At 40.3% G+C, this 13,426-nt stretch overlaps 1 protein-coding gene across 1 annotated transcript in view; it reads left to right on the forward strand.

Annotated features, from left to right (window-relative positions):
• The first annotated feature begins 1,669 nt into the window (after window positions 1-1,669).
• The window catches only part of HACD4 (3-hydroxyacyl-CoA dehydratase 4), a 28,849-nt gene continuing 17,092 nt past the window's right edge, over window positions 1,670-13,426 (forward strand). The window contains exons 1-3 of the mRNA XM_070794473.1: window positions 1,670-1,811; window positions 5,967-6,070; window positions 8,312-8,439. Of these exons, the coding sequence (XP_070650574.1) occupies window positions 1,774-1,811; window positions 5,967-6,070; window positions 8,312-8,439 (270 nt within the window). The 5' untranslated portion in view covers window positions 1,670-1,773. The remainder of the gene's footprint in view (window positions 1,812-5,966; window positions 6,071-8,311; window positions 8,440-13,426) is intronic.

The raw sequence follows: 13,426 nt of genomic DNA on the forward strand, positions 1-13,426 counted from the left end.
AGAAGGTTTAGTCTTCTGAATAGCAAAGACAGAAGCCATTTAAAGGATGAATGGTTTAAAGTTCTAGCAGAGAAGCAGAAGCAATGCTTTGGATCAGCTGGAAAAGAATGATAATTGAGGCTGAGAGTGTGTACAGGCAAAGATTACAATAAATGACTATGATTAATGCCCAAGTAAGGTAACTAGGCAAATATGGCAGAAAATTTTCACAATGCTGTAGAAAGAGATCTCAATACAACTTCAACTAGATTTTTGATGCCTGTGAAATAAGAGACTGGACCATATAATCTCTAAGTTCTACATGGATCTGGCAGCCTGTGAAATTTCCAATCAGTGCTATGGGACTGGGTGTGGAAAGAGAGAGAGGCTGTGGTCCTTGAAAATTCCAAGTGGTTGAAATAAACAGGAAATTCAGGATAGAAAGTTATCAGAGTATAACTGGTTCCTTACAGAGCTTTTTGTTGGTAATGGAAGAAAAAGGGGGGCAATAGGGCGCTTTTCCAGAATCTCTGCTCTCAGTGAATATCACAGGAAGTACCGGCATTCAAAAATGAGACTGCCAGGGAATGGGAGGGGAAAAAATGCAGGGACAAGATGATGAATAGATGGATGGATAAATATCCAAACTCAGGATACTCAACCACTGGATTTAATTTTTCTTAAGATCACTGTGAAATGGTATACTTTGTTACTTTTTATGTATGGTTTTAAAAACAGTCAGTCATTGGCATGGAGATAAAACCATATGTGGAAGTGTCTGTGCTATGGCATAAGGGGGTGGCAAAGGGAAAAGATGGTCCCTGTAAGACCTTAGAGGAAATAGAGTCGGGGTGGGGGACGGGGAGGAGGGGAGGGTACCTAACTAGAGAGAGAGAAAGGAGGGAGGCGCAAGCAAAGTCCAACATGGCACCGGGAGGAGGGGTGAAACTGGTAAATGCCGTGGACTTGTGGAAGAGAAGGAGGAGCTGTAGATGGGGGCTGTGTTTAATGATAAAAGATCACTCCCTCTTGGCAGTCCTTCTGCCTTCTCTCCCCTCTCTCCAGGCCATCCAGGACTTTCTTCCTCTCTTGCTGCTTGGCCTGGGCACTGATGACACTGATGACTGATTAGCCACCAGTGTTCGCTTGTAAATCAGTTTCCCCTTTAGATCAAACGCTCCCCAAGAGCAAGAACTGAGTGCATCCAGGAGAGATTAACGGCAAGGGAGTCTGATACCTGAGGAATCAGGCCTTTTGACTGAAAAGGTGTGAGGGAAGGCGCGCTCACAGGCATCCTCGCCGAATCGTGACTTTCACAGCTGAGGGTCCTGAGAGGCGCCCAGCTGGGGCTCACGCATCCCAGAAGGCTTTGGGACTGCTTGACTGCACGCTTCTGGAGATCAGGGGTCAGGGGTGGGATCTATTGACTTCCTCCAGGCTGCAACTGGGAGTCTCAACCCAAAGACTGGGAAGCTGGGTAAGGAGCCTGGTGAACCTTAATTTGGGACTAGGGTGTGTTAGGGTCCCCTCCAGCCCAGCCCAGCCTCGCGCACCAGCCGAACCCCGCTGGCAGTCGTGGTGCTGCTGGCTCTTGCCGCCTCAGGAACTTCACGAACTCGGTTTTCTTCTGGTGCCTGTTGCACGACTTGGGTTTTTTTTTTTTTGGTAAATTGCTGAGTGCGGAGAGGCCCCGCCCTTCCGCGCCAGGCAGCCCAGCCACTCAGCCACTCCTCCCGCGCTCCCCGGTGGGTGTTCCTTTCTGGACGACGCTGGCAGACTTGGTGGCGGCGGCCCATGGGACCCGTGGCGCTGCCCACCTGGCTGCAGCCCAGGTAGGGCGCTCGGCCCGGAGGGTGGGGAGGGGGTCGGGAGGAGGGGCCGCCAGCGGGAGGGGTGCGGGTGGGCGGGTGTGGGTGGTGCCCACATAGTTCCGTGGGGCGAGCACCCGCCAGCGCCGGAGCAGCCTTACGCCTCACGTTCCCTGGGGCTCTGGACAGATACTAGCTAATACAATTTTCTCGGCAACCCTAGGAATAACTGTTATTTTCCCCATGTTACAGCAGAGAAAGGACAGGCTGCGTGGCCACCCTTCCTTTTGTATGCTCTCTGCGGTCTTTCTTCTCTTCCCGTTCCTCCGACCTGGAGCGCTTCCCTTTCCTTTTCTCTACCTGCTGCAGAAGCACCAAGCACCCGTGTAGATTTCAGGGGCCCCGGTTCCAGAAAAACTGATTCAGTGATATGAGGGTAGAGCCTGGGATGTCTATGTTTATCCCACAAGCCAAGTGACTGCTGTAGGTTTCAGGGAGGCAGTCCTTTCCCCTACTTTTTTAGTAGTGCCTTAGTCGTCTGTAGGGGTACCCGAGTGCGCTCATCAAGCTACATTTTATCTGCTTCTCAATTTATTTGCTTTATTTCTCAGAGGTTTCATATCTCCAGCTAGGAAAAAAATCTTGTCTACCCTGATCCGGCCACTCCCGCCACTTTTTAGAACTAGAGACAACACTTCAAACAGTGCTTCCTCTGACCCCCTCAAACGTGTATCTGTTCATCTTTTCTTAGTCATATCCCCATCAACCAATTTTCAAACTCAGCTTCACTTCCCTTTTCTGGCCCTTAAACTGCTTTCTGTGTGTGCCTGGTGAAGGAAACTATCTACTCTTGCAAACTATAGTAGGCAGTGGTAAGGTACTGACCCCAATCACAAAAATGCATTCAGAAATCAGTTCAGCTCGGTTGCTTGGTGGTGTTTGACTCTTTACGACCCCATGGATTGCAGCACGCCAGGCCTCCCTGTCCATCACCAACTCCCAGAGTTTATTCAAACTCATGTGCATTGAGTCGGTGATGCCATCCAACCATCTGATCCTCTGTCACCCTTTCTTCTCCTGCCTTCAATCTTTCCCAGCATCAGGGTCTTTTCAAATGAGTTAGTTCTTCGCATCAGGTGGCCAAAGTATTGGGGTTTCATCTTCAGCATATTCAGGAACTGATTTCCTTTAGGATGGACTGGTTGTATCTCCTTGCTGACCAAGGTACTCTCAAAAGTCTTCTCCAACACCACAGTTCAAAAGCATCAGTTTTTCTGTGCTCAGCTTTCTTTACAGTCCAACTCTCACATCTATACATGACTACTGGAAAAACCATAGCTTTGACTACACAGACCTTTGTTGGCAAAATAATGTCTCTGCTTTTTAATATGCTGTCTAGCATATTAAAAGTTGGTCATAACTTTTCTTCCAAGGACCAGGAGTCTTTTAATTTCCTGGCTGCAGTCACCATCTGCAGTGATTTTGGAGCCCCCCAAAATAAAGTCTCTCACTGTTACCATGGTTTCCCCATCTGTTTGCTATGAAGTGATGGGACCAGGTGCCATGATCTGAGTGTTCTGAGTGTTGAGTTTTAAGCCAACATTTTCACTCTCCTCTTTCACTTTCATCAAGAGGCTCTTTAGTTCTTTGCTTTCTGCCATAAGGGTGGTGTCATCTGCATATCTGAGGTTATTGATGTTTCTCCTGGCAATCTTGATTCCAGCTTGTGCTTCATCTAGTCCAGCATTTCTCATGATTTACTCTGCATATAAGTTAAATAAGCAGGGTGACATATACAGCCTTGACATACTCCTTTTCCTATTTGGAACCAGTCTGTTGTTCCATGTGCAGTTCTAACTGTTGCTTCTTGACCTGCATAGAAGTTTCTCAGGAGGCAGGTCAGGTGGTCTGCTATACTTATCTCTTGAAGAATTTTCCACAGTTTATTGTGATCCACACAGTCAAAGGCTTTAGCATAGTCAATAAAGCAGAAGTAGATGTTTTTCTGGAACTCTTGCTTTTTTGATGATCCAATGGGCAATTTGATCTCTGGTTCCTCTGCCTTTTCTAAGTCCAGCTTGAACATCTGGAAGTTCACGGTTCACATACTGTTGAAGCCTGGCTTGGAGAATTTTGAGCATTGCTTTACTGGCGTGTGAGATGAGTGCAATTGTGTGGTAGTTGAGCATTCTTTGGCATTGCCTTTTTTTGGGATTGGAATGAAAACTGACCTTTTCCAGTCCTGTGGCCACTGCTGAGTTTTCCAGATTTGCTGGCATATTGAGTGCAGCCCTTTCGCAGCACCATCTTTTAGGATTTGAAATAGCTCAACTGAAATTCCAACATCCACTAGCTTTGTTCGTAGTGATGCTTCCTAAGGCCCACTTACTTTGCATTCCAGGATGTCTGGCTTTCAGTGAGTGATCACACCATCATGATTATCTGGGTCGTGAAGATCTTTTTTATAGTTCTTCTGTGTATTCTTGCCACCTCTTCTTAATATCTGCTTCTGTTAGGTCCATACCATTTCTGTCCCTTATTGTGTCTATCTTTATATGAAAAATTCCCTTGGTATCTCTAATTTTCTTGAAGAGATCTCTAATCTTTCCCATTCTGTTGTTTTCCTCTATTTCTTTGCAGTGATCACTGAGAAAGGCTTTCTTATCTCTCCTTGCTATTCTTTGGAACTCTGCATTCAAATCAGTATATCTTTTCTTTTCCCTTTGCCTTTCACTTCTCTTCTTTTCACAGCTATTTGTAAGTCCTCCTCAGACAGCCATTTTGCCTTTTTGCATTTCTTTTTCTTGGCGATGGTCTTGATCCCTGCCTCCTGTACAATGTCACGAACCACCATCCATAGTTCTTCAGTCACTCTGTCTATCAGATCTAATCCCTTGAATCTATTTCTCACTCCCACTGTATAATCATTAGGGATTTGATGTAGGTCATACCTGAATGGTCTAGTGGTTTTCCCTACTTTCTTCAATTTAAGTCTGAATTTGGCAATAAGGAGTACATGATCTGAGCCACAGTCAGCTCCCAGTCTTGTTTTTGCTGACTGTGTAGAGCTTCTCCATCTTTGGCTGCAAAGAATGTAATCAAACTGATTTCGGTATTGACCATCTGGTGATGTCCATGTGTAGAGTCTTCTCTTGGGTTTTTGGAAGAGTGTGTTTGCTATGACCAGTGAGTTCTCTTGTCAAAACTCTATTGGCCTTTGCCCTGCTTCATTCTGTACTCCAAGGCCAAATTTGCCTGTTACTCTAGGTAGTATTTCTTGACTTCCTACTTTTGCATTCCAGTCCCATATAATGAAAAGGACATCTTTTTTGGGTGTTAGTTCTGCAAGGTCTTGTAGGTCTTCATAGAACTGTTCAATTTCAGCTTCTTCAGCGTTACTGGTCCGGGCATAGACTTGGATTACTGTGATATTGAATGGTTTGCCTTGGAAACCAACAGAGATTATTCTGTCATTTTTGAGCTTGCATCCAAGTACTGCATTTCAGACTCTTTTGTTGACTAGGATGGCTACTCCATTTTTTCTAAGGCATTCTTGCCCACAGTAGTAGATATAATGGTCACCTGAGTTAAATTCACCCATTCCAGTCCATTTTAATTTGCTGATTCCTAAAATGTCGATGTTCACTCTTGCCCTCTCCTGTTAGACCACTTCCAATTTGCCTTGATTCATGGACCTGACATTCCATGATTGAATTACCCTGCCTGGGAATGCCGCCATTGCTACTCCCTTCTTGTAACTATAAACTAGTTATCCTTCAAGTTATGCACTTAGCAGGAACACTTTGACCACATGGGCCTCTCTCCATCCATATTTTGTTTTCAAAAATACTCAAAGCTAACTTTGCAATGCTTGCTTTTATCCCTTGGGGAGCAGCAAAGTTAGAGGTTTATCACAGATGAAAGTGCATGTTGAAATAGAACCATATCTGGCTTTAAACAAACCCAGGATGGTCACTGTAACAGATAGTGTGTGCTTTCAAAATCTCATGGGGGTTAGAAGGGTATCCAAATTAAAAACTCGGATATGGATTAATTGTCTCTTGCTCGCTCAGATTGGCCAGTAAATTAGTTAAAATACATGTGTATAATGCTGAAAAGGTGATTATAAAGGAAGTGTTTAATGTGTTTAAAGGAAGTATTTTCCTGTATTTATTGTAGGTATAGGAAGAATGCCTATCTTTTCATCTACTACTTAATCCAGTTCTGCGGCCACTCCTGGATATTTACAAATATGACAGTCAGATTCTTTTCATTTGGAAAAGGTAAAAGCCCAAAACAGTTTTGAATTTTTAACTTTTAATCCTCATTTTCACCTAGTCCTAGTTATAATTTAACTTCTGTGAACTTCACCTAATATCCTTCACTTCTCTGAAATTTAGTGACCATATTTTTTCAGTAAGCATGCTTCATTCTTAATGCAAAAACCAAAACCTTTTTGGAGGAGGCGGTAAGTAAAATGAGGGAAAGGGAAGTGCATTCTCCTTGAGTAGGCATTTGCCCTGAAAACATAGACATGGCATTGAGGCGTACCATTTCACTCTTCCTTTCTTGGTTCTGCACCAAACCTTAGCAGATCTGGTGTGTGTTGAAGAAATCTGTAAATTCCTGTGTAACTTTTTTTTTTTTTTTGCATAGAAATTAGAAATTAACCAGTTCTTCTCTAGTTTCTTATTCCCCAGGTTTAAGGTAACTGGAAACTACTAACAAATGAAAGACAAACTCTATATTCCCCATTCTTCTATATAATCCTTTTAAAAGGCAGTGTGTCCATAGGAAAATGACACATTCTGTAGATGACTCATCACATATAGGGGAGTTAGTGCTAAAGGTTTAAGTCATAAGCTTTCTCCAGTTTCCTGAAAGTAAAGATTTTAAATGCATTTAAATTTTCAAAAAAAACCAAATCATTAAATGACTGTCAAAATAAAATTCTTTTCATTTTCCATCCCCACATGGATAAGGGTCATCACAGTTTCCAAGTGTTGCATGACTTGACAATTTGAGCAATTGCTGGTTTCAGCTAAAAACAAACATTAGTATATATCTGGGATAAGTCATGCTCTGCTCATCAATTCAGCCTTCAATATCATGAGAAAATTAATCTATTTCTGTGATACCATAAACTATTTGATGTTGCTTTTTTTTAACTGCAGATTTGCGGATAAATTCTTGCCTTTGTTAAGAACCTCCAAAGATATAACTTGAGGCTTGTGTTTCAACTTTGAGTGTTGGGAGTCCTCAAGCAGAGGACAACACAGGTGTTTGGAAAACTTCCTTTTGTTTTTAGGAAAAAAGCATCACTTCTAGACCTTGGAAGTTAGCTGTGGCTTCAAGGGCCTGTTATAGGCCATTCACAACATGAGTAACAAGACATGAATTTATTCTTATGCTGCCTGGCCTTTCCAGTGGGGGGAAATGCCTTAGTCAGCAGTGTATTTTTTCTTAATTGCGATCTCGCCATCCATAATTAGAGAAGTTGCATTTTATTAAAGAAACACAACCCATTTCTACAGAAGGTAGCTTGAAAAGAACTGTGTGGGGGGTCAGTACAATTTCCAAATCAGTATATAAATTAAATAGCTCAACAGCACTCAAGCACCTGGAATAGACACCAGCTTCCTTCTTCCTTCAGGGAGCCGTGTGACTGATCATGCTTTTATGGCAAGTGCAGGACTGTGTATGCCTCAGGAATCATCTATAAAGTGGGAATGATAAGAATGTCTACCTCATAGAGCTGCTGAGAAGAGAAACCCTTTGATAAATTACTATCATGTGAATGATAACTAGGGAGTGAAGATGATAAAGATTTCCCTAGATGTTTCTTAATATGGCAGGATTTCATTTAAAAACCAGCACATTTATTCTATTTAGAGAGACATTTGTTTCCGTCCATTTCAGCTCTGTCAAATGTAGTATTTGTTTGGAGCCCTCTGCAATGGGCCCTACTCACAAAAATCCAGAAAGCCCTCACCATGTATGTGCAGGACATAAATGCTATATAAATGGAAGATGTTATTTGATATCATGGCATCATTAATGTCATTTTCATAAATCTCTGAAATCATATTTTCTCATCTCTGTCATTTTCTTGTCCATAGACAAGGAGTGGGCACAGCAGTTTCTCTAATAAACTCACTTTCAGCCTGTTTTCACTGATGTAGTCCAGAGTCTGTTTACTTTTATGCTGGAATTCCTTTAGAATCATATAAATGGGGAATAAATGCTTTAGCTTTGGTCATAGAGCCTTCCTTTTCAAGTTATAAATTCTTTTTGGAAGAGGAGCAATTAAACTGTACAATGAAATGATGTGCTTTCTTTGGTTACATAGTATTTGTAATTTAGAAATCTAGGAAATTTTTCACATGTACAAAGGAAAATGAAGTAAGGAATCTCAGTTGTATTTCAAACTGCTTCCTGGATTTGGGTTGTGATCTAGATTTTACTTACTATGTCTGTATTTTTTTTTTTTTTTTATGTCTGTATTTTTAATTCACTGGACACAGATTCAATGGTTGACACTTTTTATGCAATTGGACTTGTGATGCAACTTTGCCAGTCTATTTCCCTCTTGGAGTTGCTGCACATATATGTTGGCATTGAATCAAACCATCTTCTTCCTAGGATTTTGCAGGTAGGTCTTAATCACATTATTTATATTGTAGAATCTGTTGCATACGTAACTTTGTTCTGTTTACAGCCACTTGACTTTGTGGCAGTGAAAAAGCCAACCTTTGCTAATGTGCAACCCAAGTCACTAACATGGAGAATTCCATGAAAAAATGACCTCATCGTAAAACACTGCACAGTCAGAATTGCCAGTTGGAAGCATTCAGAGAAATGATGCTTGCTGCTTTGTGCAGCACTATAGTGATCCTCTGCTGGGACGAGATTTCATAGCCACTGCCCAGTCTTACTATGCCACGGCCTTGGGCGGTGTAGTACAGAGGAAGGGCATAGAATGGGAGCCATTCAGACTTGGGGTTTGGTGCCTGGCTTCTCTACCTACACTGGGATACATTAACCACCATCATCTAGCTCTTTAGGGAAAAGGATGCCACATACATTACCTGGAAAAGAATGAATTTGCAAAAAAAAAAAAAAAAGGTACCCTTCATCCAAGTCCAAGATTAGAATACTCCCCAGCCATTTCTTGTTCATTCTGCCCCTTTTACTGAATGCAGTTGCAAAGGAGTGGTCTTTCGTATTTATTTAGTATAGCATCTACTTGTACGGGGGCTTCCCTTGTGGCTTAGCTGGCAAAGAATCCTCCTGCAATGCAAGAGACCTGGATTCAATCCCTGGGTTGGGAAGATCCCCTGGAGAAGGGAAGGGGATTCTCCAGGATTCTGGCCTGGATAATTCCATGGACTGTATAGTTCATGGGGTTGCAAATAGTCGGACACCACTGAGCGACTTTCACTACTTGTACAGACCTGGGAATGCTATAGACTTGGCTTCAAATTGGAGAAGACTCTTGAGAGTCTCTTGGACTGCAAGGAGATCAGTCCTGGGTGTTCATTGGAAGGACTGATGTTGAATCTGAAACTCCAGTGCTTTGGCTACATGATATGAAGAGCTGACTCATTTGAAAAGACCCTGATGCTGGGAAAGATTGAGGGCAGGAGGAGAAGGGAACGACAGAGGATGAGATGGTTGGATGGCATCACCGACTCAATGGACATGGGTTTGGGTAGACTCTGGCAGTTGGTGATGGACAGGAGAGCCTGGCATGCTGCGGTTCATGGGGCCACAAAGAGTCAGACATGACTGAGCAACTGAACTGAACTGAACTGGCTTCAAATTCCAGTTCTATCTCTTAGTTATATAAGTTTAAACAAGTAATGTAATTGTTCTGAGCTTCATTTTCTCATGTGATATGCAAATAGCATGTATCTTCTGGAGTAACTGAGAAAGTGGGTGGGATAAGTTCCTAGCACTTAGTTAAGAATACAATACCTGGTAGCTGCTGCTGTTATTTTAGGTATCGTTGGTTCCTCTGCCATGTCTTGAGCCCTAGATGACCATGTTCCTTTTAAAGGCAGGTTGAAGGAAGATGGGAAATTCACTGATAGAGATTTAGTATAGGAAAGCATTAATGAATTAAGGCAAGAAAAATTAAAAAGCGATATTTTCCACAAGGAGAGATAAGGGTTAGGTGGCTATATGAACATACATTTAAAATTTACAGAAAAAAGTATTTTCATTAGTATAATTTTAACAATTTGTAAAATAAATTAAAAAAATTGATAACTAAATGTGACAAATTTGCATTTTAAAAATGATTAAAATGTTAGAATCTGATTGTATTGCCAGCACCTAGCAAAGTGCTTAGAACATAAACATCTTAAATTTTGTTGAATTAAATAGTGGCATAGATCCTTATATTAAAATTTGCTGAAATATCATGAAAGTTTAAAAGATGGAAATCAGAGTATAAACCTAAGGAGCCTATCAAGAATTCTGCATTACAAGTTGATGGGAGATTTTTAATTTTGCTTATTCATTAGAAGTGGAGAAATAGTATTAGGATGAAGTTACTTTAGTGTTGAAATATCAAATGTAAAGTAAAAATTGGGGCAATATCTAGAGTACAAACTAAGAATAGTTAGTTAGCTAGCTAAGACATAGATGGAATTGCCTTAAATGTATGTCCTTACAATATGAAAAGGGGTACACATCTGTCCCAGAAGAAGCATATTATTTAGGAACAAGATTTATTGATATGTATTACCTGTAAACAACTTAAGATGCATATAGCATTGCTTAACATTAAATTTACAGGCTTCCCAGGTGGTTCAGTGGTAAAGAATCTGCCTGCTAAAGCAGGAGATATGGGTTCAATCCCTGGGTCAGGGAGATCCCCTGAAGAAGGAAATGGCAACCCACTCCAATATCCTTGCTGGGGAATCTGGTGGATAGAGGAGCCTGGTGGGCTACAGTCCATGGAGTCACAAAAGATTTGGACACAATTTAGCAACTAAATGCTAATTTTAGACAACAGAATTAACCCAGGTTAAGTGAAAGCTGTATTCTAGCATATGGAATTATTTTTCTTGGACTATGATCAAATTCATCTGAATCTAAGTCATATTTTCTTTTGGCATACCTTTTTGGACTTTTACTTTTTTAGGCTAAAGTGGATAATACTAATTTTATGGTAAAACAGTTTCAAAGTTATTTCCAAAGTAGGAAATGCAAATGAGAAACTGGACAGGTAAATTTGTAAGAAAGAAAAGCACCTTGAATATGTTTCAAAAATCTGTACAGTATTTCTGCTTTCCAAAAGTATGTAGGCTTGTCCAATAACAGAAATTGTTATTAGAAATCTGATTTCTTGCAGTTCTAGAAATTCCAGGATATTTAAGTGTGATTTTAATCCCTACTAATTGCAACTCTATTGATTTATAGAAGTACGATCACTTGTAATTGGACTATATCCTGGTTTGGTAATTAAAAAATAATGGCAAGTATGTATTGGCACTTGTATTTGAATGTGAGGAGGCCAAGTCTCCTGTCGATGGGGCTCAAATGGTTTTTAAGTCTTTGTTGTTGGGAGGAATCAGGGAATCCTCATAGTAGGGAAGACAGTTATTCTCATCCTGGGCCGATTATTATTAAATTTTTGTTATGTTTATCTTCCTCTTTATCTCTTTGAGATTTTATCTGTCCTCTGTTTCTTTTGTTCATTTACTATCTTTTCTATGGTTTTCAGAATAGACATGATGTTCGAAAAAGCTTCAAAAACCCATGTGGTCAGGTCCAAAGTTTCATTTTAACGCCCTTCCTTAGAATTCTGCAGACAACTAGAAGAATTCCCACATTATAAGATGACTCTGAGGCCCCTTCTTTAAAGTAACCAAACAAAACTCTAAAGCTGTGTAATCGTTCTTGGTTTTCCTGTTTCCCCATCTTTAAATGAAGAAACTGTAGTTAAGAATGTGGCTAAGCTACTCATACAGTACTCATAGCTGATTGCATACAGTATTTTGAAAAAATGCACAATATCTAGCTACTTTGAAGTAGATTGAAGAGAATTCTGCTCATGTGTGTTAATATTTTGACATTACCTTTGTGACACTGGTAAGTCACAATGGAATTGTCCTTTTTGTAAACTGCTTTGCCAAAATATGAAGATGAGTAATTCCCCAAAGCAGTAGGAACAATTAGCTAGTTGAGCAATTAGGATCACAGGTATAATGTCAATTGATGGTGGTATGTGTATATATATATATACGTGTGTGTGTGTATATATATATATATATATGTGTGTGTGTGTATATATATACATATATTTATGTGTGTATATATTTTTGTATCTCACAAAAATATGTTTGTTTTCTTCTGTACATTTTAAAATGTTTTATACACATCTTTATTTGACAGGGAAAAGCCGTTGTGATTTTCTAATATTACAGTTGCTAAAGGAGAAAGGACTTCCCTGGTGGCTTGGAGAGTAAAGGAGCTGCCTGCAATGCAGGAGACCTGGGTTTGATTCCTGGGTTGGGAAGATTCCCTGGAGAAGGAAATAGTAACCCACTCCAGTATTCTTGCCTGGAGAATCCCATGGACAGAGGAGCCTGGTGGGCTACAGTCCATGGGGTCGCAAAGGGTCAGACACGACTGAGCGACTAACACACTAACACTAACTAAAGGAGAAAGAGGGGGTAAAACCTATTGACAGTAACACTATGATAGTTTAACAGAGATGTATATTTTATATATTTTTTAAAAATACAGTTTAGGGGAAAAGAGCAAAACTGCAACAAATAGTTGTTTACATACATCCATTTTTGTAAACACAAGCCAATTAAAATTATATCAGGAAAAAATTTTTTGATATTTTAAAATTGTAAAACGGGAAAGTAAAAAGGTCCAAAAGTAGCATATAACTATAGTTAAAAGTGATAATTGAAAACTAGGCATCTCTGCTTTCCAATCCCTTGCTCTCAAATGAGTGTGCATATTTTATTAGCTTGATTTTTTTAAAAAGTTGAATTGGAAACTAGTATTTTAGTAGATTTAATCAAACCAACTTGGCTTTTATGGAGCGGAAATACCATCAGCCTTGAAATACTGATTTTGAAGGACTCTATTCTGACTTTGCTTGTGTAGAAGCCTGAGAAAGAGGTTTTTGTTGATATATAATAGCTTTAGGATGTTTCAACTCAAGGAGAGGGGAAAATAATCCACAAAATTAACCTTTCTTATTGACATTAGGCTGATGTGCCTTTAGGAAACCCTCAAAGTTATCCACTTTACTCCTTTAGCTTTTGAGAGAGGCTTGAAATGCAAAGACTTTGTACACAACTGAATTAAAATGGCTAAATTCTGTCCCCTGACCTTTGCATCACAATAAACACTGCTGCACATGTATTCATTTGACACAGTTTTTAAATCTATAAATCAAAATCCTGGGAATTATCACCCCCACATTATTGTGATACAGAAATTCCACTTTGTGATACAGAAATTCCATTTGTGAGCTCAAATTGCAAGAACAATCCTTATTTTTGCCAATAGCACATCCTATTTCTGATAAGGACAAACAGGAGTCTGTTGTCAGAAACCACTCCAAAGATTTCACAGTTGCAGATTTTGTAAGAAAAAATGTAAAGTCT

This window comes from Bos indicus, chromosome 8 (assembly GCF_029378745.1).
Source record: "Bos indicus isolate NIAB-ARS_2022 breed Sahiwal x Tharparkar chromosome 8, NIAB-ARS_B.indTharparkar_mat_pri_1.0, whole genome shotgun sequence".
NCBI lineage: Eukaryota > Metazoa > Chordata > Mammalia > Artiodactyla > Bovidae > Bos > Bos indicus.